This window comes from Chlorocebus sabaeus, chromosome 1, assembly GCF_047675955.1.
Source record: "Chlorocebus sabaeus isolate Y175 chromosome 1, mChlSab1.0.hap1, whole genome shotgun sequence".
NCBI classification, from domain to species: Eukaryota; Metazoa; Chordata; class Mammalia; order Primates; family Cercopithecidae; genus Chlorocebus; species Chlorocebus sabaeus.
Window position 1 is genome coordinate 2,913,148 of NC_132904.1, and position 27,840 is coordinate 2,940,987.

The 27,840-nt window shown below is 53.2% G+C and overlaps 1 protein-coding gene across 2 annotated transcripts in view; it reads right to left on the bottom strand.

The window, feature by feature from the left end:
• Window positions 1–12,167: 12,167 nt before the first annotated feature.
• The window catches only part of OSBPL5 (oxysterol binding protein like 5), a 78,960-nt gene continuing 63,287 nt past the window's right edge, over window positions 12,168–27,840 (bottom strand). For both annotated transcript variants that reach the window (XM_008010885.3, XM_008010973.3), the window contains exons 12-22: window positions 27,586–27,684; window positions 27,034–27,130; window positions 25,590–25,688; window positions 19,638–19,735; window positions 19,148–19,237; window positions 18,929–19,065; window positions 18,275–18,460; window positions 17,840–17,966; window positions 15,945–16,083; window positions 15,226–15,328; window positions 12,168–13,407 (exon numbers count right to left, since the gene is read on the bottom strand). In XM_008010885.3, coding sequence (XP_008009076.3) covers window positions 13,269–13,407; window positions 15,226–15,328; window positions 15,945–16,083; window positions 17,840–17,966; window positions 18,275–18,460; window positions 18,929–19,065; window positions 19,148–19,237; window positions 19,638–19,735; window positions 25,590–25,688; window positions 27,034–27,130; window positions 27,586–27,684 — 1,314 coding nt within the window. In that variant the 3' untranslated portion in view covers window positions 12,168–13,268. The remainder of the gene's footprint in view (window positions 13,408–15,225; window positions 15,329–15,944; window positions 16,084–17,839; window positions 17,967–18,274; window positions 18,461–18,928; window positions 19,066–19,147; window positions 19,238–19,637; window positions 19,736–25,589; window positions 25,689–27,033; window positions 27,131–27,585; window positions 27,685–27,840) is intronic.

The following is a 27,840-nucleotide window of genomic DNA, read 5'->3' on the forward strand; positions in this document are numbered from 1 at the left end:
AGCAGGGGCTCTGCAGGCATGCCATCCACACCTAACCCGGGCTGTGAAGTTGAGCTTTGCCATCCCTGGGAATCACCACGCCTGCACCCCCGTCAGCCCGGCCCACTGCCCAGCGGCTCTCTGGTGAGCACCTTCCTGCCTAAGCTGTTTGTGGAAGCTGCTTCTCTAGCAGCCAGACTGAATCGGAGGCCTCTCCCATGGCAGCAGGAGACCATGACCTCAGGGCACAGCCTCAGTGGGGTGCCAGGTGTGGGTCTTGGGCAGTGGGAACAGTGCCAGGTCCATCATTGTATATCTTAACTCACATCAGCTGTGCCTGCCGTGTGGGACTTTTACAGAAGAAACTGTGCTCTGGAGGTGACCATCCCGCCTGAAAGCAGAGAGCTGGCGGGGGCAGGGCGGAGGGGCACCGGAGTGGGTAAGCAGGGTCTCCTTGACCAAAGCTCTCTCCTCAAGCCTAGAAGATACTGTGGTCGTCCAGGATTTCTGAGAAGGAGGAGCTAGAGATTTCTGAATCCTCCTTGTCTGCTCTCCTGGTAGAGAAAGGAGGAGGACAGAAAGTAATCCACCTACTTTTGTAGGGTGACTGTAAACTGATGCAAACAGGATGAGGCCAGTAGCATTTTATTACTGGCCTCATTCTGTTGGCATCAGTTGCATGGCAGCACAAAACCAGAAAAGAAATAAAAACACAGAGCTTCCAAAGAGAGGAGGCGAAGTCGCTCTTTATAGACCACCTCACTGTCTACCAGGTGCCTGTGCACATGAACTGTTAGGACTGAGGCCTAAAGTCTGATTTTTTAAATCTTGCCCAAATTCTTATCTAAGGAGTCTGGGGAGTCATGCCCTACAAAGCATAAACTCTCATCAGGCTGGGCATAGTAGCTCATGCCTGTAAGCCCAGCCCTTTGGGAGGCTGAGGCGGGTGGATCACCTGAGGTCAGGAATTCAAGACCAGCCTGATCAACGTGGCGAAACCCCGTCTCTACTAAAAATACAAAATTAACTGGGCGTGGTGGCACACGCCTGTAACCCCAGCTACTCGGGAGGCTGAGGCAGGAGAATCGCTTGAACTCGGGAGGTAGAGGTCGTGGTGAGCTGAGATCACGCTGCACTCCAGCCTGGGCAAGAGCCACTCCAGCCTGGGCAACAAGTGCCAAACTCAGCCTCAAAACCAAGAGAAAAAACGTTGCTTTGAAATTTGGATCAGAATGTAAGTGTAATTCTTGTTACTTTGTCCCATTCTGAAAATATATTGGAAACAATTTTTTTTTTCTTTTTTTTTTTTTTTTTTTTTGGTGACAGAGTTTCAGTCTTTTGCCCAGCTGGGAACAATTTTTTATGCCAATAAAAATCCTGCAGCCACATCTTCCCAGCAACTGCTGAGTGCCAAAACTGTCCTGGCTGGTTCCTCTATCCAAATGCTGGATCAATGGCCATTTGCTGGATAGTTCCGTTCCTCTCTCCAAATGTTTGATCAATGGGTATTTGGCTTTCTCCTAAGTTTTTTTTGTTTTTTTTGTTTTTTTTTTTTTTTTGAGACAGAGGCTTGCTCTGTCCCCCAGTCTGGAGTGCAATGCTGCCATCTTGGCTCACTGCTGCCATCTTGGCTCACTGCAACCTCCACCTCCCAGGTTCAAGTGATTCTCATGCCTCAGCTTCCCAAGTAACTGGGACTACAGGCATGTGCCACCACGCCTGGCTAATTTTTATATTTTTAGTAGAAATGGGGTTTCTCCATGTTGGCCAAGCTGGTCTTGAACTCCTAACCTCAGGTGATCTGCCCGCCTCAGCCTCCCAAAGTGCTGGGATTACAGGCATGAGCCACCGCACCTGGCCTCTCCTAAATTTTCTTAGCTAAACAGCAAACATCCTCATGACTAAATATTAGGTTCAGTTTTATTGACTTCTTTAGGGCACATTCCCAGCCTGGCCACTGCTGGACCGAGAGGCTGCAGGTTTTGAGGTCACAGAGGATGCCTTCCATGCACCCACCCTCACAGCAGGTGGAACATGGTGGCAGGAGTCCAGGCCATTGGGGAAGGCTGTAAGTGTCACCTGGTCACACTTCACACACTTTCCTTGGGCGTGGGGGTTCCCACAGGGTTCACCAACACACTCACCTGGGCAAGAGGTTGGGCAGAGGTCAGATCCTGCACCAGGGCACTCTGGCATCCTGGGCTGTGCTGTCTGCCCATCCAGGCCTAGGAGGCTCACACCTGGAATGAGAAAATATAAATACTTATGTCTTGGAGTTTAGGATCAAAATAATCTCTGGGTTGTCACAATTTCCTATAAATGATTGACAGACTGCTTTGGTGGCCTCCCAGCGTTCTGGTTATCTGTGTTGGGTTGCTTCTCCCAACAGCTGTGCTATGAACCATGATAGGAATCCCAGGCTCCCTCCGACCTCAGAATCTGAGGCTACTGAGGGTGAGCTAGTGGTCAGTAGGAGGACGGCTCTTCCACCTCCCCAGACAGAGCTCACCGCCCAACTGCCCGTGTTGCAAATGAGAGCAGGTGAGTGCTCCATGGGGTCAGAGGCTCTGCTGCATCCGTATGAATCATTATGCTGGTTTCCACCGAAGGACCTGAGACCTGGCAGAAAAGGAGGCATGCTCCATTTGACATCCTGTTAAATCAAGTTTAGCCTAAAGCTGCCTCCTTCCGTGTTTTAAGTTCAGCCTAAAGGTTTCTCTGTACATCATGAACTAAAACCTAAATGAAGTTGTAAACAGACTGTAGTCGACTCTTGTGGCAGTCACTGAGTTTTGGCCAATAGAGGTGGCCAGCTGTTCAAACTGTGTTCAAATAAGGCAAACGCTGAGCTGCAGCCAATCCAGCCGTCTCTGTAGCTCACTTCCATACATCACCTTCCTTTCTTTTTCTGTCCATAAATCTGCTTCCGCCACGTGGCTGTGCTGGAATCTCTGAACTTACTCTGGCTTGGGAGGCTGCCCCATTCCTAATTATTCTTTGTTCAATTAAACTCTTAAATTTAGGCCAGGCGTGGCGGCTCACGCCTGTTATCCCAGCACTTTGGGAGGCTGAGGTAGGCGGGTCACCTGCGGTCAGGAGTTTGAGACCACACTGGCCAACATGGTGAAACCCCGTCTTGACTAAAAAATTACAAAAAATTAGCCAGGCATGGTGGCAGGTGCCTGTAATCCCAGCTACTCGGGAGGCTGAGGCAGAATCGCTTGAACCTGGGAGGTAGAGCTTGCAGTGAGCCACTGCACTCCAGCCTGGGTGACAACAGCAAGACTCCGTATGAAAAATAAAATAAAATAAATAAATTTAATTTGGCTAAGGTTTTTCTTTTAGCAATCTCATTAACATTTCACTTGGACAGTGCGGGCCCCCTTAGGTATATTTCCTAAGGGCAAGCCAGTTCTTTATTCTAGAAGGTTTTCACTAGTTCTCACCTCGGCAGCCCTCCACCAGCCTGCCTGGTATGAGGCTTTCTGCTGCGATGTTAGAAGAGTGGACCTGGCTCTAGGAACTTCCTTTCTTTTCTTTCTTTCTTTTTTTTTTTTTTTTTGTTTGTTTGTTTTTGAGATGGAGTCTTGCTCTGTTGCCCAGGCTGGAGTGCAATGGTATGATCTAGGCTCACTGCAACCTCCGCCTCCTGGGTTCAAGTGATTCTCCTGCCTCAGCCTCCTGAGTAGCTGGGATTATAGGTGCCTGCCAACACACCTGGCTAATTTTTGTAGTTTTAGTAGAGACAGGGTTTCTCCACATTGGTCAGGCTGGTCTCCAACTCCTGACATCAAGTAATCCACCCGCCTCGGCCTCCCAGAGTGCTGGGATTACAGACGTGAGCCACTGCGCCCGGCCAAGTCTACCAAACATTTAAAGAAGAACTAACACCAGCCAGGTGCAGTGGCTAATACATGTAATCCCAGCACTTTGGGAGGCCGAGGCAGGAGGATCACTTGAACCCAGGAGTTCAAGACCAGCCTGGGGAACCTAGGGAGACCCTGTTTCTACACAAAATAAAAAATAATCAGCTGAGTGTTGTGACGTGCACCTGTGGTCCCAGCTACTTGGGAGGCTGAGGGAGGATTGCTTGAGCTAGAGATTGAGGCTGCAGTAAGCTGTGATCATGCCACTGCACCCCAGTCTGGGCAACCGAGTGGGACCCTGTCTAAAAAAAAAAAAAGGTCAAAGGACTTGAACAGACATTTCTTCAAAGAAGATATAAGAATGACTAAAAAGCAGATGAAAAGATGCTTGGCTGAACGCGATGGATCATGCCTGTAATCCCAGCACTTTAGGAGGCTGAGACTGGAGGATCACTTGAGCCCAGTAGTTCAAGACCAGCTTGGGCAACATGGAGAGACCCCATGTCCATTAAAAAAGAGAGAGAAAAAAGAAAAGAAAAGAAAACATGCTCAACATTACTAATCATTAGGAAAATGCAAATCAAACCCACAATGATATACCATTCCAGATCCAGTAGGAGGACTATTATCAAAAAACAAAACAAAGCAAAACAACAGAAAAGAGAGTGTTAATGAAGAAATTAGAACCCTTGTTTACTGCTCCTGGGGATGCAAAGTAGTGTCACTGTTGTGGAAAACAGTTCCTTGAAAAATTAAAAATAAGTCAGCAAAAGCAGAAATAGGCAAATGTCATTACATCAAACCAAAAAGCTTCTGCATAGCAAATGCAACAGTCAACCGAGTGAACAGACAGCCTGCAGAAGGGGAGAAAATATTTGCGAACTGTACAACTGATAAGGGGTTTATATCCAGAACATGTAACAACTCAATAGCAAGAAATCAGCCTAATTAAAAAATAGGCAAAGGACTAAATAAACATATCTCAAAAGAAGATATGCAAGTGACTAACAGGTATATGAAAAAATGCTCAATATCTTGATCATCAGGGAAATGCAAATTAGTACCACAATGAGATACCACCTTGCACCTATCAGAATGGGTATTTTTGTTTTGTTTTGTTTTGTTTTGTTTTTGCTTTTGTTTTTCTGAGGTGGAGTCTCGCTCTGTCGCCCAGGCTGGAGTGCAGTGGCACCATCTCAGCTCACTGCAAGTTCCGCCTCCTGGGTTCACGCCATTCTCCTGCCTCAGCCTCCTGAGTAGCTGGAACTACAGGCGCCTGCCACCACGCCTGGCTAATTTTTTTTTTTTTTTTTTTTTTTTTTTGGTATTTTTAGTAGAGACGGGGTTTCACTGTGTTAGCCAGGATGGTCTCGATCTCCTGACCTCGTGATCCACCTGCCTCGGCCTCCCAAAGTGCTGGGATTACAGGCATGAGCCACCGCGCCCGGCCCAGAATGGGTATTATCAAAAAAGACCAAAGATGATAACTGTTGGTGAGGCTGTGGATAAAAGGGAACCCTTGCTCATTCTTGGTGGGAGTGCAAATTATTGCAGCCATTATGGAAAACAGTACAGAGGTTCCTAAAAAAAAATTTTAAATAGTACTACTATATAATCCAGCAATCCCACTGCTAGGTAGATGCTCCAAACAAGTGAAGTCAGTATATCAAAGAAATATCTGCACTTCCTGGTTGATTGAAGCACTAGTCACAACAGCCAAGATAGAGAATCAACCTGTGTCCATAAACAGATCAATGGATAAAGAAAATGTGCTATGTATACACAATGAAATACTATGCAGCAAGAAAAAAGAAGGAAATCCTGTCATTTGTAACAACATGGATAAGTCTGGAGGACATTATGTTAGGTGAAATGAGCTAGCCCAAAGGCCAAATGCTGCATGATCTCACTCACATGCAAAGTCTAAAAAAGTTGAACCCACAGAAGAGAAGAGTAAAATGGTGGTTACCAGGAGCTGGAGAGGTGAGGAGGTGACTGGGGAAATGTTGGTCAAAGGTTCCAAAATTTCTGTTAGACAGGAGGAGTAACTTCCATGTATAACATGGTGACTACCATTAACAACAATATATTGACCGGCCTGGTGGCTCACGCCTGTAATCCCAGCATTTGGGGAGGCCGAGGTGGGTGGATCACCTGAGGTCAGGAGTTCAAGACCAGCCTGGCCAACGTGGTGAAACCCTGTCTCGACTAAAGAGACAAAATTAGCTGGGCATAGTGGCATGTGCCTGTAATCCCAGCTACTCAGGAGGCTGAGGCAGAAGAATTGCTTGAACCCAGGAGGCAGAGGCTGCAGTGAGCCGAGATTGCACCGCTGCACTCCAGCCTGGGCGACAGAGTCAGACTCCCTCTCAAACAAACAAAAAAACCCATGAAAAACCAACAATATATTATATTCTTGAAAAATGCTGACAGAGTAGATTTTAAGTCTTCTTATCACAAGAACAACTATGTGAGGTGTGCTTATGTCACTTAGCGTGATTTAGCCATTCCACAATTTATACATATTGTAGAAGATCGTGGTGTACATTGTAATATATTCAACTTTATCTGTCACTTTTTTTTTCTTTTTCTTTCCTTTTTTTTTTTTTTTTTTTTTTTTTTTTTTTTTTTTTTTTTGAGACGGAGTTTCACTCTTGTTGCCCAGCTGGAGTACAATGGCACGATCTCGGCTCACGGCAACCTCCGCCTCCTGGGTTCAAGTGATTCTCCTGAGTCACTGTGCCTGGCCCTGTCACTTTTGAAGAATAAAGTAAAATAAGTAAAAATAGAATTACTGCATGATTCAGAGATTCTACTTTTGGGTATATGTCCATTAGACAGGAGGAGTAACTGCCATGTATAACATGGTGACTACCGTTAACAACAATATATTGACCAGGCGTGGTGGCTCATGCCTGTAATCCCAGCACTTTGAGATGCCGAGGCGGGTGGATCACCTGAGGTCAGGAGTTCAAGACCAGCCTGGCCAACATGGTGAAACCCCGTCTCCGCTAAAAAGACAAAATTAGCCGGGTGTGGTGGCGGGCGAGAAGAGAAAAGGGGGCTCCTCGCTGGCCTGCCCTTCCCGAGCCCCTCCAGGGCAAGCACCACTTCTAGCCTTGTTCTCCCCACAAGATGTCTTGGGGGTCCCTTCCAGCTCTGATGCCCAACCAGCACCCCCTGCATCTGTCCCTCCTCCTTTTGGGTATCATATACCCCAAAACAAGTGCTCAAACAGATACGTGTATACCCATGTCCATAGCAGCATTATTTATTTATTTATTATTCATCGGTTTCATTGCCGTTGTTCTTTTATGTTTTGTTTTGTTTTGTTTTGTTTGCGACAGAGTCTTGCTCTGTCGCCCAGGCTGGAGTGCAGTGGCCGCATCTCAGCTTACTGCAAGCTCTGCCTCAGCCTCCCGAGTAGCTGGGACTACAGGCGCCCCGCTGTTTTTTTTTTTTTTTTTTTTTTTTTGTAGTAGAGACGGGGTTTCACTGTGTTGGCCAGGATGGTCTCGATCTCCTGACCTTGTGATCCGCCCGTCTTGGCCTCCCAAAGTGCTGGGGATTACAGGCTTGAGCCACCGCGCCCGGCTCTTTTTTTTTTTAACTCTTCTGTTAGGTTTGGGGATACAGGTGCAGGTTTGTTATGTAGGTAAACTCGTGTCATGGGGTTTGTTGTACAGGTTATTTTGTCACCCAGTACCCAAGAGTTATTTTTTCTGATCCTCTCTCTCCTCTCACTCTCCACTCTCAAGTAGGCCCTAGTGTGTGTTGTTCCCCTCTCTGTGTCCATGTGTTCTCATTATTTAGCTCCCACTTGTGAGAACGTGTGGCATTTGGTTTTCTGTTCCTACATTAGTTTGCTAAGAATAATGGACTCCAGCTCCATGATCTCCTCCTTTTTTTCTGGCTGCATAGTATTCCACAGTGTATATGTACCACATTTTCTTTATCTGGTCTACCATTGATGGGCATTTATTGATTCCACGTCTTTGCTATTGTGAACAGTGAGCAACATTACTTATTTCCTTATTTTTTTATTTTTTGAGATGGAGTTTTGCTCTGTCACCCAGGCTGGTGTGCAATGGCCTAATCTCAGCTCACTGCAACCTCCACCCCCTGGGTTCATTCGATTCTCGTGCCTCACCCTCCCGAGTAGCTGTGATTACAGGCACCCAACACCATGCCCGGCTAATTTTTGTATTTTTAGTAGAGACGGGGTTTCACCATGTTGGTCAGGCTGGTCTCAAACTCCTGACCTCAGGTGATCCGCCCGTCTCAGCCTCTCAAAGTGCTGGGATGACAGGCGTGAGCCACCGCACCCAGCCGCAGCATTACTTACAATAGCCAAAAGGTAGAAGGAAAAAAACTGACGATCCATGAACAGATGAATGGTTTAACAAAATGTGATCTATTCATACAAGAAAATACTAATTCAGCCAAAAAAAGGAAGGACATTCTGGCACATGTAACAGTGTGAATATACCTTGAAGACATCTGGAGGGTTGACTCTTTGTAGTTTTGATTTGTATTTCCTTACAATTTGTCAAAGACCGAAATATAAGAGCTAAAACTGTAAAGCCACTGATTGGGCTTCAGAATTCGGCATCCACCAGGACAGGCCCTCCCCATCCCTTCCCCAGTAACCCCGTCCCCCGGCCCAGCCCAAGAGGTTCTCCTTGCTGCCTGGTCACTTCCTAGGGAGGGGAAGAGGTATCTTGACTTTCACCCCCGACCATGCACTCCAAGAGGGTCCAGGCTTCACCAGCCCTGCTCAGCGGAAGAGAAAAGGGGGCTCCTCATTGGCCTCCCCTTCCCCAGCCCCTCCAGAGCAAGCACCACCTCTAGCCTTGTTCTCCCCACAAGATGTCTTGGGGGTCCCTTCCAGCTCTGGTACCCAGTCAGCAGCCCCCCGTGTCTGTCCCTCCTCCTTCCCTCCTTCCCTCCTTCCCACAATATTTTCTGAACAGAGTTGGGGGCAGGGGCAGGTTGCGGAAAGGTTGCAGTTGCTCCTGCACTCTCCTGTCCAGTCTGGGATGTGGAACAGAAACCCAGGTGGTCTAGCCAGGCATAGCCCCTCAAATGGTGCGGCTCAGGGCAGGGGAGGGCCGGGGACTGAGACCAGGTGCTCTGCTGCAGTGGGGCGGGAGGCACAGCTCTGGACACCCCCATCGTCAGCAAATATCACCACCCACCGTTTCATCTCCAGCGTCCGCATACAAAACTCACCTGGGGCATCCTTCACTGATGGACCCAAACACCATGTTCGGGTTTTATTATTTTATTTATTTGTTTTCATAGACTAATTTTATTCTACAGTTGGCTTTAAACCAAAATGACACTATTTTCTTCGTGCCAATCCCTGTACTTTCTGGAGAACGAGTATACAGGCCCCTTGAGAGGGAGGCCTCCATGGTACGGTTTTGGTGAGGCTGCTTGGAAAAAACTCACATCTGGACTGATTCCTAAAGCACACCGACCCACTGCGCCGCAGCTTTTGGCTCTAAGTCTAGATTATTGTCATCACTGCCTGCTCCTCACTCTGTGTATTTGGTGATGCACATATATCCTGGTTTCTCAGGATGTTCCCCAGGTCACTAGTCTTCTCTGCAGGTGCATCGGCAGGTGCAGTGTGCCGTGCTTTCCTCTGTGACCTTTCTCCAGGACTTTCCAGGAACGGAGACACAGCATTATCATCACAGATGGTAAGCCCCATATCTTTGCCAGCAATTGCAGCAGAAACATTTGGTGTCGTTAAGTCCTGCCTTTCAGAAATGTCTCTCTTAAGGCATGCAGACCACTTGAAGCAGCTCACTCGAATCATACTCCATAAATGCACACACGTCTCTCCACGTAAATAGGAGCGGACTGACAATAGGCTTTAGTGGACAGAGCTCTGCAGTCAAAATCCCAGATGGACAGATTTGGAAAATATGGGAGGCTTGGCCAGGGGTGGTGGCTCATGCCTGTAATCCCAGCACTTTAGAAGGCCGAGGCTGGTGAATCACTTGAATTCAGGAGTTCAAGACCAACCTGGCCAACATGGTGAACGCCCGTGTCTACTAAAAATACAAAAATTAGCTGGGCATGGTGGCGTGTGCCAGTAATCCTGGCTACTGGGGAGGCTGAGGCGTGAGAACTGCTTGAATCTGGGAGGTGGAAGTTGCGGGGAGCTGTGATTGTGCCACTGCACTCTAGCCTGGGTGACAGCAAGACTCTGTCTCAAAAAAAAAAAAAAAAAGAAAAGAAAAGAAAATACGGAGGCACCTGTCATCACAACCAGCAATAAGCACCATAAGGTGTCTGGCCAGCCTGTTGTGCTGGGTTCTGTCTTGCTTCCAATTAGAGATACAACAGGACACGCAGGAAGAGTGTCAAACACGCATCTGGAATCAAACGCTCCTGGCGCATGAAATCTGTCACAGTCCGGCACCCACAGTAAGCCCTGCAACTGAGACACCAGCACGGCTGGAGGCATGAAGGATTTGCTTCTGATGAGCTGGAAGCTCTCACTGCGTCCTCTTCAATACAATCAGTGCAGCCTGGGCTTTTGATTTCAGACCGGTTGATTTCCCCTGAACCTTGACAGCCTCTATGGCATATTCATTTGATGAATCCTGCCCCAAGAGTTGCAGAGTGACAACTGGAGCTCTCCAAATACTGACACTGGCTACAATGAACCTTGTTGAACATTTGAAATGCTGGTCAGGTGCCCTCCCTTCCACCTCCTGCAACGTTTCAAACCAAGGCCAGGTGATTACTGTTGTAAAGTGCTCCCTGAACACCTGTGTAGGCACTTCTTTGGGCATCTATTCCCTTAGGATTTGGGGCAATTATTCCCTTAGGATTATGCTCACCCTGGACACGTTGGGGTCTGGACTCTGTTTTTTTCCTCCTGGGATAGTTGCTTTCTCTTCCTTGTTGATGTAAAATAGTTCTTAGCAAGAGGCTGGGAGCCATGGCTCTCACCTGTAATCCCAGCACTTTGAGAGGCCAAGGCAGGAGGACTGCTTGAGGCCAGGAGTTTCAGATGAGCCTGGGAAACATAGTGAGACCCCTGTCTCTAAAAAAAAAAATGAGCTAGCCATGGTAGTGTGTGTCTGTAGTCCCAGCTATTCTGGAGGCTGAGGCAGGAGGATCACTTGAGCCTGGGAGGTCGAGGCTGCAGTGAGCTTCGATCAGACTACTGCACTCCAGCCTGGGTGGCAGAGTGAGATCTTGTCTCAAAAATACATTAAAAAATAAACAGCTCTTAGTTAGATAGAGGGAGAATTCTGGAGAGGATTCCAGTCTTGCCCCTGGGTGTGTGAAGCTGCTGAGGTGTTGGGGGAGGGCCTGCCCTGTGGTGAGCTGGAGCTGGTGGGAAGAGGACCCCTGGGTAGGCTGCCTCTGGGCAGGGCCATCTGGCTGAGCATGTTTGCTCTGCATGGGCCCGGGGTGCAGGAGGCAAGATAGGGGTCCCAGGTGGGGTGTCTGGAACAGCCTGCCCCGGCATCAAGATGCAGAAGGCCGTCACCCCCAGGGTTCACACTCTGAGCTCATGTTTGCTTCATGGCGTGTGGCCTCCACACAGGGGTGCTGGAGCCAGGCAGGGCCCCCCGCCCCTCCTCCAGGTGGTTTGGGGGGTCTTGGGAGTCCTGGCTGTCTGAGGTGAACATGAGGCTCCCTAGAGGAGCTGGGGGCAGGACCCCCTGCCTCTCCCTCCACCCCAGCCACAGCCCCTCCTCTCCTGGGGCCTTGGGGGTCGAGGCAGGGAGGTGCAGAGGGAGGTGGTGACCCAAGGCCCTTTGCGTTCTCCTCTCCTGGGCACTGCCTGGCTGCCCTCGTCTTCTGGTTGCTGTGAGGGGTGGGCTGCAGTCTCCCTTTGCTGTCACATGGGGCCTGTGGTCAGGTGCCCCCACCCCTCCTTCAGGGGCACCCTGGGCAGGCCCACTCACTGGCCTTGGTGTCTGAGTAGCAGGGGCGGTGGCCACAGTGGAACCGAAACAAGGGGCAGCAGGTAAGGTGGTCCAGCCTGGGGGTCCCCTTCAGTGACTGGCAGCATTGGCCTCAGGGGCTGTGCCAATGCCCCCCAGCAGCCTCTGAGGTGCCTGGAGCGCCTGTGGGAAGTGTCACTCCGTGTCCCCCGCTGGCTCATTGGGCGGTGATGGGACCCCAGCCTCCCAGCATTTGCTCCACAGGGCGGGCCAGCTGCCCATGGCTCCCTGTGAACTCTGCACCCTCCTCCCTCCTGGGCCCCTCCACCCAGCCCCACACAGCTCCACGCTGGCCTTGAGTCTTCCTGGGAAGTCCCCATCTTGTTTCCAGAAGTCCCGCAAGAAGAGAACACACATGTGTCTGTTTATTTCAAGGTGTGGAGCACAGACACATCCCCAGATGGGGGAGGAAGGGAGACAAGGACATGGGTACAAAAACTGGAAACAAAACCATCCGCTACAGCTCAGACGGCACCGCCATGATGTAGTTTAAGGCTCTGTATGTATATACATATGTGTAGAGGCTCACACACACGCACACGCTCACGCACACGCAGAGCGGCACTGACACGGGGACTGAGGCCAGACGCGGAGGCTGACTGCGGCTCGCAGCCTGCCTAAAATATTGCAATTATGTTTATTAAAAAAGTGTAAAATGGGAAGACTGTGCATCGGTCTGAGTAAAGTGGCGAACTTGAGCCTCCCCGGCCCAGGTGCGGGGCCAGCTAGGCCACACCCCTGTGCCCCCCACACCCCTGCACCCACAACCACCTCCACCTGTGCGTGCCCCCACCAGAGCGAGCGTCCAGGTGTAGGGGTAGGTGGTTCCAGGACCTGCCTCTGTGGGGCTCCCATCCAAACTGCACATGGTGGAATAAAAAACCAAAATGCCCTCCCCAGCGTGGCCCTAACCTGTCCCTGGCACCCACCAGTGGCCCCACCAGGGTGGCCCCGGCAACATGGACAGGGTCGCAGGAAGGCAGGCCTATGCGTCCATGTGTGTGGGGGGACTCCTGGGCCACTCGGGGCTCCCTGGCTGCTCCTCCAAACCTGCCCACTCACTGCTGCTGGGGTGTGACTGTCCAGGGCCCTGGCAGGCCCTCCCACCCTAAATCCATCCATCCCCCATGGCAAGTGGAGGCTGGACAGGGGGTGACACAGCAAGATGGCCAGGAGTGTGTTGCACAGCAGAAGCTGCATTTGGCTTTAGCATTAAGGCCGGCGCTGGGCAGAAGGCCCTGCAGAGAGGCCAGTGCCCCCCGAGAGGGGCCTAGCACACCTGGGCCCGCAGCACCGTTGTGACCCCGGGTCCCTCCTGCGCCTGGACTCCCCGTCACAGTGGCTGTGCTTGCCAGGCCTCTCTGCCTCCACGGAGCAGGCTTAAAGTGCTGGGTGCCTGGGAGGGAGGGCTTGGGGCTGGCCAGGAGCTCTGCCCCCAGGGCTCCTATTTGAGGATGTGGTTAATGAACAGCTGACACGCCAGGAACACGCAGAGCAGGAACCAGGATCGGGGGCTCTGCAGGAGGCCTGGGGTCGGTGCCTGTGCCGCCCGTGCCGTGGAGCTCAGCATGGCGGAAAGGTGCCTGCAAGGACAGGGGACAGGTCATGGGGACTGTGACAATGCCAGCAAGTCCCCCTCCCACAGGCCAGGACGGTGCCCTGGGTGCTTGACCAGGTGCTGGACCCAGGGCCGAGGTGGAGACAAGATGGCCCTCCAGGGGCATCGGAGCGGGTAAGGGTGGAAAGCGTGTTAGTGGGAGGGCCCCAGGGCACCATGGCTACACTGGGATTCCCTGGGCACATCCAGGGCAGAGGAGGCTCAGGGATCGAGGAGCCAGCCTCTTACATCCTCCCTCCCACCTCTGTGGTTATGGCTGAGTCATGCCTCTGCCACCTTCATATGTTGGAGTCCTAACCCCTTCCACCTCAGATAAGACTGTATTTGGAGATGGGGTCCTTAAAGAGGTATTTATTTAAATTGAGACCATTAGGGTGGGCCCTGGTCCCATAGGATCGGCATCCTTATACGATGAGGAGATGAAGACACAGACACAGTGAGAAGGTGGCGTCTGCCAGGCAGGAGAGAGGTCTCAGGATAAACCAGCCCTGCGGCACCGAGATCTCGGACTCCAGCCTCCAGGACCGTGAGGGAGCAGACGCTGCTGTCCGAGCCTCTTGCCAGCAGTACTCTGCCATGGAGTTCCTGACCCCTGAGCTGGAGTACTCTGCCATGGAGATCTTGACCCCTGAGCTGGAGTACTTTGCCGTGGAGACCCTGGCCCCCGAGCTGGAGTACTTTGCCGTGGAGACCCTGGCCCCTGAGTTGGAGTACTTTGCCATGGAGATCTTGACCCCCAAGCTAGAGTACTTTGCTGTGGAGGACCTGGCCCCCAAGCTGGAGTACTTTGCTGTGGAGGACCTGGCCCCCGAGCTGGAGTACTTTGCTGTGGAGACCCTGGGCCCTGAGCTGGAGTACTTTGCTGTGGAGGACCTGGCCCCCGAGCTGGAGTACTTTGCCGTGGAGGACCTGGCCCCCGAGCTGGAGTACTTTGCCGTGGAGGACCTGGCCTCTGACATGGTATCTGGTTTGCTGCAGAAGCTTCTGGCTGAGCCCTGGCCACCTGCCTGACAGTTGATCTGCTTCTGGGGAGCCAGGCCTCCCTGTTTCTTTGCCCACACAGCCTCACCAGGGAGCACCTTCTGGAAATGCTCACACAGGGACAGTGACAGCTCTCGAAGGCTCTTGAGCCTCCCAGAGCCCAGGCCTGTGCCCTGGCTGCATTCCACCCTGGGATATCAAGCCCACTTTACAGAGGGGAGGGTGAGGTACGACAGCCAAGGCCCCACAGCCAGTGAGAGCCTCAGCCTGGCTCAGAGCCAGGAGCTTTGGACCCGAGATGGACCCTGTGCTCTGCTCCCCATCGGTGGCATCTGACAGGAAGGGGCCACGTGGCCCTGGAGGCCTGCAACTGCCGGCTCTCGGCCACTCCCATTTGCTCCTTCCCCAGCCATTCCTGAGAAGCCACGTGTGCAGGTGCGGGGCCACTGTAGTGAGCCCAGGCTGCCACCTCGCTCCACACACCTCAGGGTCTCTCCTGGGGCTACCCCAGGCCATGCTGGGCTGGCACCTTCCTCTGGGCTCCAGGACATCTCCGGCTCAGTATCTGCCAGGCATGGCCAACTTGGCTGGTTGGTCACACCGCACCGCCTGCCACTCCCACACCCTCTCTCTTGCCCTCGGCGGTTTTCCTCCTTTCATCACTCTGCCGGTCTTTTGCTTTCCAGTTCCAATGACAAGCCCGGCCCCGGCCTCCTGGCCTCCCCACCTCCTGCCCTAGCTCTACCAGGTCTCCCGCACTCTCTAACCCAGAGCCTGGATGGACACAATGAGTGTGGCCCACCTGTGCAGCTCCTGCTGGGCCTCTCGGATGGAGAGGATGGCCTCGTGCAGGGCCTGCAGCCGCCGCGCCTCCTTCCTGCACCGAGGGCATGGGCTCTCACCGCCTGGGATGGCCCCGAGGGAGACACAGGAGGGGAAGGGAGAAGCGAGGATGAGCTGGAGGTTCGGAGGCGCTGGCCTGTGGGTCCTGGGGTCACATCCAGCTCGGGCCTCCGCCCCACCTCATGGGAAATCTGCAGGGTCAAGCTGGAGACACGGAGATGAGGGAGGGGCGCTAAGGATGTTTCTGGAGGGAACTCCCTGGCTGGACCAGCCTCTAACAGGCCTGGGAGGCAGAAGTGGCCAAGGCAAGGCCCATCCATTACAGAGGCAGGGGCAAAGTCGGGGAGACACAGCTCCTGGTGACAGGAAAGGAGCAGAGGGCAGGGGCAGGATGCCACTAGACCTGCCCCTTATGCCGCCCCCGCCGCTGGGGAGCCCCTGGCCTGGGCCTGCTCCCTTTCTTCCCCGCCCCCACCATGCCCCACTTCGGCCCCTGGGCTGCCTCCCAGACTCTGAGAGGGCAGAGCCTGCTGGGGGCCCCTCAGGGCAGCAGAGGAGCTTTTGCTGGGAGGCTGCCCTACATCTGGGCAGGTGCTTCTCTGGCTTCCCCACCAGCCAGGTCAGCATCTGAGGCGCGAACCAGACAGAGGCCTTGGGGCTGGGCCCGAGGGGGCTCACCAGGGATAAAGTCACCATCCTGCTCCTCGTCCGAGAGCTCTGGGCAGGACTCAGGCGTGGATCCACTGCTCTCCGTGGCCTGGCTGTGGCCAGAGGGCTGGTCGCTGGCCTTCCGAAGCCGCTGCTCTGGGCCAGACCTCTGCGGAGAAACAGAGCTGCTGCAGCTGAGAGCCACCCACGCCCCCTGCCCAGGCCCCAGGGACATGGTGGCATGCTTATGCCAGGACAGTATTAGAGGCGGCAGCCGGCAGGGAGGGCAGCTGCTGGACTGTGGAGCTGGCTGGAGGGGTCTGTCTCAGCCCTGGCATGGCCTGGAGTAGCCACGGCCCCTTTGGGCCTGTTTCCTCATGGGTGAGACAGAGCTGCTGAACCCTCACAGTGAGCAAGGGCCTGCAAGGCGGTACAGATGCACCTGCCCTGGGCCCACCACGGGGTGGCATCGAATAAATGCAGAGATGAAAGCATGGGGGGCCGAGGGTGGTTCTGACCCCTGAACCACGAGGACAGATGAAAGCCGAGGCCACTGTGGGAGCTGGCGGGTCCATAGGAACCCCAGATGGCTAGGGTTCCCCATGTCAAGGGGCATCTCCAGGGGGGAGCCCCCAGACTCAGCTGGCTGCTCACAACCCCAGGAGTGCAGGCAGGGCTCATCCATTCAGCCCTTACTTGAGCTCACAAGGAACCCAGGACAGGAACCGATGCTCAGGGGTGGGGAAAGGGCAGAACCTGGCTGTGGAACCACCACGTAACAAGCCTTTTGGGCCAGAGAGGTGCCAGGGACACTCTGCATTGGGTGTGGTCAGCGATGGTGCAGTTGGGTCAGAGCCAGGACAGGTGGGGTCAGAGGTGGGGCAGGTGGGTTTGGCCACAGGGTACTCCATGGGACGGTTTTTGAGGCATGGCGGAGCCCAGGCTGACTGCAGAGGCTGAGGGGTGGGAGGCTGCAGAGGGCATTGGGGATGGACATCTGCTGGAGATCGGTGGGGAGGGGCTGAGGAGTGGGACTGGCAGGGGCTGGAGCCAAGGGAAGGCGGGAGCTAGCTGTCTGGCCTGAGCTCAGGGGGATGGAAACTGTGCTGCAGACAAAGGGGGTGCAGGGGTGCATCTGTCTGCCTTCCTGAGGCTTCTTCCCTGGTCCCTTGGCAGGCAGAGCATGGGATATGAGGCCAAGGAGATACCGTGGCCCCCAGCTTTCTGGGGAAGTTAGGACCATCAGGCAAGCATGGCCTCTCATCTGAGTCTGGCCCAGATGGCATCAGCTGGGGAACATGCCCCATCCTGCCTGCCGCGGGTGAGCACTGGCCGTACTCTGCATGCTCTGCACGCAGTAGGTGCACGGCTGGTGAGGCTCAGCACACCTGGAACGGGGGGGGGGGCGTGTGGGTTTGGCGCCACCTGGTGGCCGCCCAAGGCAACTTCCTCGCGTTCCTCTGCGGAGTCTCCCTGCTGTCCTGCTTCCCCTTTCCAGACCCAGGATCTGGGCAAGTGCTGGCTCCTCCTCCTCCTACCTGGGCAGGGCCCTGGGCTGCCCTGATCTTCTGTTTCCTCATCAGTGGAATGGGATAATGTGGCTGCTAACTTGGCAGAGGGAGACTTTGGGGGCAGTGGACTGAGAGACAGTAGACACAGGGTCCCACATGCCAAGGTGCCCCTAGAACTAAGCATCCTGCAAATTCTGGTTTCCTGAGTCTCACGCTGGGCAGAGAGGGAAAGGGGACGAGGGGGCTGGGGGATAAGGATGTGAGGGCCTACGCTTGTGTCCCAGGTCCACTGGGAGACAAGGGCTAAGACTTAACAGAGCGAGGGGAAGGGAGGAGCGAGGTGAGGAGCGAAGGGTGGTGGTGGCCACACGTGCAGCTCAGAGCAGCCCTGGGTGGGGCCTCTGGGGTGCTGACCTCATGCCTGGGCCCTGGGCTGCCCAGGAAGGTGGTCTGGCGGGCCACAGCCTCCTGCTGCAGGGTCCGCAGGATCCCGTCTTGCTCAAACTGGGCGATGTCCTTCAGGGGGTCCCAGGGGCTGTGGCTGGAGGGTCCAGAGGGTGTCCGTCAGCACAGGCAGTGGCCTTCAGGTGAGGGGGCTGTCCTGGCCCAGCCTTCTGCCCCCCAACAGTGGCCAGAGACCTCCAGGAGAATGACCACTGCCCATACCCCATGGGCAGGGCCTGCAGTAAGGACTGGCGGTAGGGGGTGTCACTATCTGACCCTCCTCCACTGGCTCCTCCAGAGGACAGGCTGAAGGTCAGAAGGAAGCTGGGAGCCTCTGGGCCCTTCTCAGCCCATCTGCTAGGCCCAGCCCCACCCCGTGGCCCCCAGGGCTTTGCCAGCACTCACTCCTCATATCGGTAGCGCCACTCCTGGGTGATGGGGTCCAGGTGGAACAGCTGCGGCTTCCAGGGTGTGAGGCTCTCCTGCCGCTCTCGGGCCCGCCGCCGCTGTGCCTCCTCCAGTGCAAACTTCTCCTGTGTGGCTCTGTGCTGGTCGCCCTTGCCGATGGCCCTGGTGACGTGCTGCCAGAGCCTGCGGGCCAGGGACCCGCCCTGAGTCAGTGGCCCGGGCAGCCTGACTCCTAGGCAGCTGGGAATCAGGGCCCCTTGGCACCAGAAGGAAGGCACAGAGCAACTCTGCCTGATTACCTCCAGTGACAGGGAGCTCACTACTTTGAAGGGAGCTTTTCTTTTGTCCATGAGATGGGTTTTTCCAAAACTAAGCTCCCACCTCCTGCCCTGCAGGGACCTCCCCTGTTGGTCACCCACCGGCAGTGAGGCAGTGAGAGGTCAGGGGGAGCCAGCTCCACTCCAGGCCACACCCCCTCCCTCCATCTGTCCTTTCCAGGACACGTGATCTGCCACCAGGGATGCACCAGGCCTGCCCTCCCTGCCAGGGACATCCTGGGGCCACGCTCACAGCACTGTAGCCCTGCTGACCTGCCTGCCCAGCCATGCCAGGCTGTGATCAGCAGGGTCCCTGGGCGCCGAAGGGCCTCACCTCTCGGATTCCAGCTCCGTCTGCTCCTCCAGCGGCACCGTGTGCTGCCTCAGCCTCTGTCTGCGGACCTCCTCGCTCGGGGTCCAGAAAAGCGCAGTGCTTCCACTCCCTTCCTCCTTGATAAACACGTCCCTGTCCTGCCCCAGATGGCCAGCGGGGTCAGAGGCTGGCCTGGCGATGACCGCCCGGCCGTGCCTGCCCTGAGGGACGGCCCCTTACCCAGTGGCCACTGAGGCTCGCCAGGACTTCCTCTCCCGACGTGATCTTTCCCGAGATCTGGTTGATGCTGGTGCTACCCCCGAAGAAGGGCTGCAGGGCCACACCCAGAACAGAGCCCAGTGAGCGGGGGCTGGGGCCTTCAGAGTCACATCCTCATGGGGGCACGGAACAGTTATTCTCTTGGGGTACCTGGGAGCCCAGGAGGATGGACCCAACACTAGCCAACAAGGCCTTGGGGACCCTCACGCCTCTGCTCAAGGATGCAGGGTCCCTGCCACAGAGACAGGGCCTGGGCTGGCTCCGCTGTGTGGCTGCAGGCAGCAGCCTCCCCTCTCTGGGCCCTGTCTGTGTTCTGGGATGTCAGGAGCTGTTCCCTGCATGTGCACTGCCTTGGGGAACCTTCCTTGGGGCCTGGAGAGGGTGTGAGGGGGATCGCCAAGGCCTCGTTCTTTCCCTGGCCTCGTCTCCCCCAGGCTGCAGCCAGCGCTACCTTGAGTTTGAATTCCAGCTCGGCCTGGAAGTTGTTCTTCGCACACTCGATGGTGACCTTCCCACCCAGCTCCATGGTCATCGTGCCATACAGGATTCCTGAAATGCAGCCAGTGTCAGGGGCCAGGCAGCCCCAGCCCTGCTGAGCCCCAGGCCCTGCTGAGTCCCAACCCAGCAGCACCAACCCCTGGGAGGCCTGTGTCAGTCCCTGGGAGTGTGAGAAGGACAGGAGGCGCCAGGATCAGAGCCTACAGGGAGAGGCTGGTGAGGGCGTGGAGCCTGGGAGGCACGTCTGGTCCCTGAGGGGCCGTCTCCCCGACTAAGGGGGCTCTGTCCTCGCCAGGGCCTTTGCTCATGCCATGTGTCGCCTCCTGTTCCAGGCTTCCGGGAGGCCACCAGCGCCATGAGGCATGCATCGTGCTTCACTTGACTCCACAGTTCCCGCTCCGACGTCAGGCTCCTGAGGGCAGGCATCTTCTCACTCACTGCTGCGTCCCAGAATGGCACCCGGAACACAGTGGGCACCAGCACCCACGATGGCATCCCGTATGTTTAAAAAAATTAATACTTTTTTTTTGTTCAATTAATGAAGGAAAGAACAACTCTTCCATTTCTGGCATATGGAGAAGTTAATCTAATTAAAGAAGCACCACCACCGCCGCCATCAAAACCCAAACATTTGCACTCTAAAAACCACTTAGAAATGTGTTGCAAAATATGTCTCTTAAAAATGAAGAAAAGAAACAACAAGCTACTTGTCACAACAAAGGCTTGAAATACCCGCAAATCCCTCCAGAGGGGGCTGTGTGAGTGCACCCTGGTCCATGCGCACGATGGGAAGCTATGCGGCCTAGAAAGACAAAGGGGCATCTCTGTGCAGCTCTGAGGGGGTCTCCAGGCTCCAAGGAGAGGAAGAAGGCCCAGGAGGCGGAGGTTGCAGTGAGCCGAGATCACACCACTGCACTCCAGCCTGGGCAACAGAGTGAGATTCTGTCTCAAAAAAAAAAAAAAAAGAAAAAAAAAAAAGAAAAACAAAACAGATCTGACCTCCAGATTGTGATCACTAAATATTATTTCCTAGTGAAAGGAAACTGGAGCTTCCTGGAGAAATGGTCGATTTGAGGTCTAGTGTAGGAAATGTCCTAGGTCCACACGTGGTCAGGGCAGAAGGAAGGACGCCAGCCGAGCTACTGGGGTGTGCAGGGGGCCCCAGAGCCAACTATGGCCCCCACTGGCCAAAGATGGGGCAATATCAGTATCAATAAAGTTAACAACTGAAAGGTTCTGAAATCACCAAATATGTTCCTATCAAATAATACATGGCAATAATGACCTTCGCCAATCACCTTTGGAAGACAGCAGGGGAAAAAAGTCATTATTTTGAAAAGATAAAAAACCTGGGATTTATCCTAAAATAAACCAATCCTGTTGGGTAACCGCGTAGTAGACAAGGGGAAGTTTCTCTTTCAAGAAGCCTTCCGGTGATTTAGTGAAAGAGGATGGAACGTCATTATCTAGCAATGCCTGATACATGAACGGATCCAGACGTTGAGAATCAATGTTCACTAATGTCACAAAGAACAACAGGCCCTGTGCACCCTGCTGTGGAAAGACACGAAACCCCTGATTAAGCGTCGTGTTGAAAAAATTGTGCTGAACGTGATCAGGCGACTAGAGATCAAATCAATTGGTGGTTTATAGGAAATCCCCAGGGCAGAGGAATGCAGCCAGGAAAATCCATGCTGGAGGGGACTAGGAGGAAATGACTAATATACTGCAAGGGAAAAACAGGAGGGAGGGACACAAAGGAGATGTAAACACAGGGCAGTCATGCACAGAGCATGGCCTGATGCAGAGACTTAGCCAAACGGCCAGCTGTCATGTGTGTGGGGGATCAAGACACAGGCACATGGCAGCTGGGGATCTGAACCTAGACTGCAGACTTGATGATAACGAAGAGTTTGTTTGTTTGTTTGTTTTTGGTCGGATGACAGTACTGTGGCTATGGTTAAGAAGGGAAATCCTGGCCTGGCGTAGGGGCTCAAGCCCATACTCCCAGCACTTTGGGAGGCTGCGGCAGGCTGATCACTTGAGGTCAGGAGTTTGTGACAAGCCTGGCCAACATAGTGAAACCCTATCTCCACTAAAATACAAAAATTAGCTGAGTGTGGTGGCACATGCCTGTAATCCCAGCTACACGAGAGGCTGCGGTAGGAGAATCGCTTGAACCCGGGAGGTGGAGGTTGCAGTGAGCTGAGATCACACCACTGCACTCCATCCTGGGTGACACAGCAAGACTCTGTCAAAAAAAAAAAAAAAAAGAAGGAAAGAAGGGAAATCCTTATCTTTAGTGATATAAAATAAAATACACAAATGACATGATATGACATCTGGGATTTTCTTCCAATTAACTCGGGAGAGAGCCTGAAGGTGGCTGGCTTGCTGTGCTGAGGGTACGTGGGGTGAACTGTGCTTCTATATATGTTTGAACTTTGCCATAATAAAAAGTTGAAAAAAATCTATGAAGCATGGAGGAGTCAATGAGCAAGCAAAAAAATATGGGAACTCCCCTACAAGAAAAAATAAAGAGGGAGAAGACGGGAGGAGGAGAGGAGGAGAAGAGGAAAGACGGGGAAGAGAAGGAGAGGCATTTGTTGATCTGAGATCTTGGTTTCTGAGGTTCCCGTGGGAAACGGTAGACAGGTCCTTGGGTCAGAGTAACCAGGAGAGATTTTTTCCGAGACATTTCCACAGAGCAGGCACTCTCACGTGGCTACACACTCAACAAAAGGAACAGCCGCAGAAAGCCCGTTCATCCCAGAGGGAGAGTCAAGGGAACATTCGTTTTGGGCCTGTGCTCTAGGGGTTAAAAAGAAACCCCAGAACTCTCCACGAATGTGTAGGGTGAGTTTGGGATTCAAATCTCTACTTCCTCTGTGCCCCATAAACAACCTACTAAGAAAATGTGAGAGCCAACAAAACAATTTCAGCCAACAAAACGAAAACAAACAAAGAAAAAACTAGCAAATTAGAATCCCGAGGTTTTACTAAATACAGCCATTCTTCGAATAATTATTGAGCACCTTCGAGGGTATCACTATGGACAGTGAGGACACAGCAGCAAATAAATTAGAATATCAGAATGACCAGCTAGAGATGACAAAACACTGTGTTTATTACAATGCTCAAAGATTTACCAGAAAGGATTGCAAACATGACCGAGGAACAACGTACGAGTACAAAAGAACAGGCAAGGCAGAGCGCAGTGGTTCACACCTGTAATCCCAGCACTTTGGGAGGCCGAGGCGGGCAGATCACCTGAGGTCAGGAGTTTGAGACCAACCTGGCCAACATGGAGAAACCCCATCTCTATTAAAAATACAAAAAATTAGCTAGGTGTGGTGGCTCATGCCTGTAGTCCCAGCTACTCAGGAGGCTGAGGCAGGACAATTGCTTGAACCCAGGAGGCGGAGGTTGCAGTGAGCTGAGATGGCACCATTGCGCTCCAGCCTGGGCAACAAGAGTGAAACTCCAACTTCGTCTCAAAACAAAACAAAACAAAACCCCAAAAACAAACAAACAAAAAAACCAGGCAGGTTTGATATGAAACCAAGTAGAACTTCTTGGGAAACAATATATCAAAATGGAAAACTCAGTGGATGAGTTATACATCAAGTTAATTAAAGATACATCTAAATAAATAATCTAGAATGCAAAGAGATAAGAGATATGATGGAAACAATAAGAAAGACAAAGCAAAGGAGGAGATGGTTTAAATTCAGTCTCATTGGAGTTCTAGGAAAAATGGGGAAATCAGGAGTGAGGCACTTAAAAAAAAATGGCTAAAAATTTCCGGACTTCATCAAAGCCACGAAACCTCAGTTTCAAAGAGTTCAAACAAACAAACATCCTCAATCAGCAAAAATTAAAAAGAAATCCAGAGCTATCAAGCCATAAAAAGACATGAAGGATTTTTTTCTTTTTTTTTTTTTTTTTTTTTTTTTTTGAGACGGAGTCTCACTCTGTCGCCCAGGCTGGAGTGCAGTGGCCGGATCTCAGCTCACTGCAAGCTCCGCCTCCCGGGTTCACGCCATTCTCCTGCCTCAGCCTCCCGAGTAGCTGGGACTACAGGCGCCCGCCACCTCGCCCGGCTAGTTTTTTGTATTTTTTAGTAGAGACAGGGTTTCACCGTGTAGGCCAGGATGGTCTCGATCTCCTGACCTCGTGATCCGCCCGTCTCGGCCTCCCAAAGTGCTGGGATTACAGGCTTGAGCCACCGCGCCCGGCCTCTTTTTTTTTTTTTGAAATGGAGTTTCTCTCTTGTTGCCCAGGCTGGAGTGCAATGACATGATCTCAGTTCACCGTATCCTTCACCTCCCGGGTTCAAGCGATTCTCCTGCCCCAGCCTCCCGAGTAGCTGGGATTACAGGCATGCGCCACCACACCTGGCTAGTTTTGTATATTTAGTAGAGATGGGGTTTCTCCATGTTGGTCAGGCTGGTCTTAAACTCCCGACCTTAGGTGATCCACCCGCCTTGACCTCCCAAAGTGTTGGGATTACAGGCGTGAGCCACTGCGCCAGGCAAGGATTTTTTTTTTTTTTTTGAGATGGGGTCTTACTCTGCTGCCCAGGCTGGAGTGCACTGGTACCATGATGGCTCCTCAAAGCCTCTGCCTCCTGGGCTCAGGTTATCCTCCCACTTCAACCTCCCAAGGCTGGGACCACAGATGCACCACCATGCCTGGTTAATTTTTTGGTACTTTTTGTAGAGACAGGGTTTTGCCATGTTGCCTAGGCTGGTCTTGAACTCTTGGGCTCAAGTGATCCCCCCACTTCTACCTCCCAAAGCACGGGGATTTATAGGCATGAGCCACCACGCCTAGTGGAGGAATCTTTAAGTGCATATTGCTGAGTGAAAGAAGTCAATCTGAAAAGGCTCCACACCATATGATTCCAACTACACGACATTCTGGAAAAGGCAAAACTATTATTTTGCCAGGGCCTGGGGGGACTGAGGAATATGTGGATCCATCTATTCATGTCTAATCCTAAGAGATTTTTAGGGTGGTGCAACTATTCTGTGAGATATGGTAATGGCAGATACCTGTCCTTCTGTATTTATCAAAACCCACAGAATGAGCAACACAAGGAGGGAAAGGGAAGGAGAACTGTGTACTCAGTTAGTAACAATGTATCAGTATTGGCTCATCGATGGTACCAAATGTAGCACCTCAGTGTGAGATGTTAGTAACAGGGGAAACTGTGTGTAAGGGATACACAAGAACTCTCTGTACTTCCTGCTCAATTTTTCTGTAAACACAACACTACTGTAAAAAGGAAAATCTATTAATGAAAAAACAAAAAAGAAATCCGAACATTGAAACACTATAGCAAGACTACAGGGTACCAAGGCAAGGAGAGTATCTTCAAAGCAGCTACAGGGAAAAGCAGATTATGTAACAAATAAGCTGACAGCTAATCATCCCGCACAGCAGTGGAAGCCACAAGGCAAAAAAGCACAACGCACATATTCAAATAAAACAGCCTCCACCTGGAATTACCCACCTTCAAAAGTCATGGGCAAGGCTGGGCACAGTGGCTCATACCTGTAATCCCAGCACTTTGGGAGGCCGAAGCGGGCGGATCACCTGAGGTCGGGAGTTCGAGACCAGCCCGACCAACATGGTGAAACCCTACTAAAATACAAAATTAGCTGGGCGTGGTGGCGCATGCCTGTCATCCCAGCTACTTGGAGCCAAGATTGCGCCATTGCGCTCCAGCCTGGGCAATAAGAGTGAAACTCCTTCTCAAAAAAAAGAAAAAAAAGTCATGGGTGAGTGAAGGTGAAGTAAAGATTTCTTCAAGCAACAACCAAAGGGTTTTAGCACCTAGCCGCTCTCACTGAGGGAGGAGCCTCGCTCTGCCCTCGGGGTGGGTGGCTGAGCCTCTCACCTTTGCAGTGGGCGTAGGGCATGGTGAGGGTGTAATCCTCGGCTCGGTTCAGGAAGGTGAGCGTGGCTTTGCCGTCCAGCAGTGCCGACAGCGAGTTCCCTGCAGAGACAAGAGGCAGCAGGACCAGTGAGTGGGGACAGCCCCTTCACACCTGAGGCTACCCCTAAATCACAGGGTCTGAGCCCCTACCAACAGCTGAACATGCTCCTGGCACCTCCAGTGGTGTGACTGTGCGTGAGTCACTTAACCTCTCTGGGCCTCAGATTCTGTAAAATCCCTGTCCGGTGTGCACAGGACATCTGTGCTGAGAAGTTATTTCACCTTTGATGTGTTAGTGGTTTATTGCAGTCACAAACTGAAGATTCACAGGGTGGAGTCTGCAAACTTTTTCAGACCCGCCTGAGCCCTGCTCAGATTTTAAACGTCCATGTGGAGGGAGCGCGCCCCGCTCGGGGCCAAGAGTCACAGGCACTGCTGGTGAGGAGAGGACAGAGGTGGAAAAGGTGGGCTGAACCTGAGGGTCGAACCTGGGACCCTCTGCCAGACTTCCACACACCCAGCAGAGAGCCGGGCACACAGAGGCAACAGGCGCACACCTGTCCATGGATGAAACTGATGAAAAAGGTACAATGGATGGGATGAAATGCAAATGGACACTTTCTGAGCACCTGAGGCTGCCAGGCCCCAGAGCAGCGCAATCCAATGGGGCTGTCTGTGAAGACCAGAGCTTCCCTCCTGCCTGTCCCACTCCAGACCCAACACTGAGCCTGTGTGATGTGGCAACAGAGGGACTCTGGTTTCAGTTCTTTTTTTTTTTTTTTTTTTTTTTTTTGAGACAGAGTCTCACCCTGGCACCCAGGCTGGAGTGCAGTAGCACCATCTTGGCTCACTGCAACCCTCACACCGGGTTCAAGCGATTCCGCTGCCTCAGCCTCCCAAGTAGCTGGGATTATAGGCGCGTGCCACCATGCTCGGCTAATTTTCGTATTTTTAGTAGAGACGGGGTTTCACCATGTTGGCCAGGCTGTTCTCAAACTCCTGACCTCAGGTGATCCACCTACCTCGGCCTCCCAAAGTGCTGGGATTACAGGCGTGAGCGACCGTGCCCGACCTTGAGTTTCATTTCATTTTAGCCAGTTGAAATAGTCATGCAGTGCTGTGGGGCTGCTCAGCCCCAGTCTGCACCTTTCCATGTAGGTGCCCCCTCTCAGTCCTCACAACGTCCCTACAAAAGGTGCCCACTCTCAGCTCAGGGGAGCTACAGGCCAGCTGTGCCTGATGCCTGGGTCTGAGCACTTGACCACCACATGGTCTCTGACTACGAGGGGTTGGAAGGGACAGGCACATGGCCTCCACCTGAGATCTTGGTCCACTGGCTCCTGGAGCCCCCCTGACCATCGCATTTCCCTGAGGCCCCAGGGGGCGCCCGGGGTGACCCCCTCACCATAGAACCTGGACTTGGCTGTGATGCTGCCACTGATGCAGAAGCCGTCCTTCCGGTTGCTGACGTGGAAGGCAGACACGGGAGGGTGGTGGGACACCTGCAGGCAGGGAGGCGGCTCTGTAAACAGCCTCGGAAACAGGTAATCCCAGATTCCCCCCCAAAAACCCCTCCCTGTCCCTGACGTCACATCCCCTCCCCTGGTCCCAGGATTCGGGTAGGGGCCTTCCTGGCTCTCGCTCATGACGCCCAGAGCAGGTAGGCCTCAGCTGTGGGGCTTGGGAGCCCTAAGTTGCCCTAGAAGGCCTCCTTGGGAGAGGGGACACACGGTCCTCCCTCTGGGGGGGACACTGTCTGCTGTCACAGCCATGGTGGGGTCTGCACTTTCTGCAAGAATCCCTATTGGCAGCGGCTGGGTCCACAGCCCTTCCGCTGCGTAGGACGTGGGGCCCCCAGGAAGCGGGCCCTCGGGGTCACGCTTGCCCTTGCCTGCTGCCAGTGCCCCGCCCCCACAGAGTCCCGCGCCCAGGCCGGGTGCAGCGGAGGTGCTCTTACCTGCTCTGCTATGTAGAATGTACGGCTGTCAGTCTGGGGGTGGAACCAGCAGCAGCGGAAGGTCTCCCCCAGGATGGGGTTGTACGGCTTCTTGATTCCCTGTGGACAACAGAGACTCGTGTGAGGAACCAGGTGGGAAGAGGCCCGCTGTGCAGAGCAGGTGAGGGATGCGCACTGAGGGGCAGCGTGGGTGGGCTCCCCGTTGCCTGCTGGCCTGGTTTGCTGCTGGCATCTGGGAACAACACCTCACCGCTG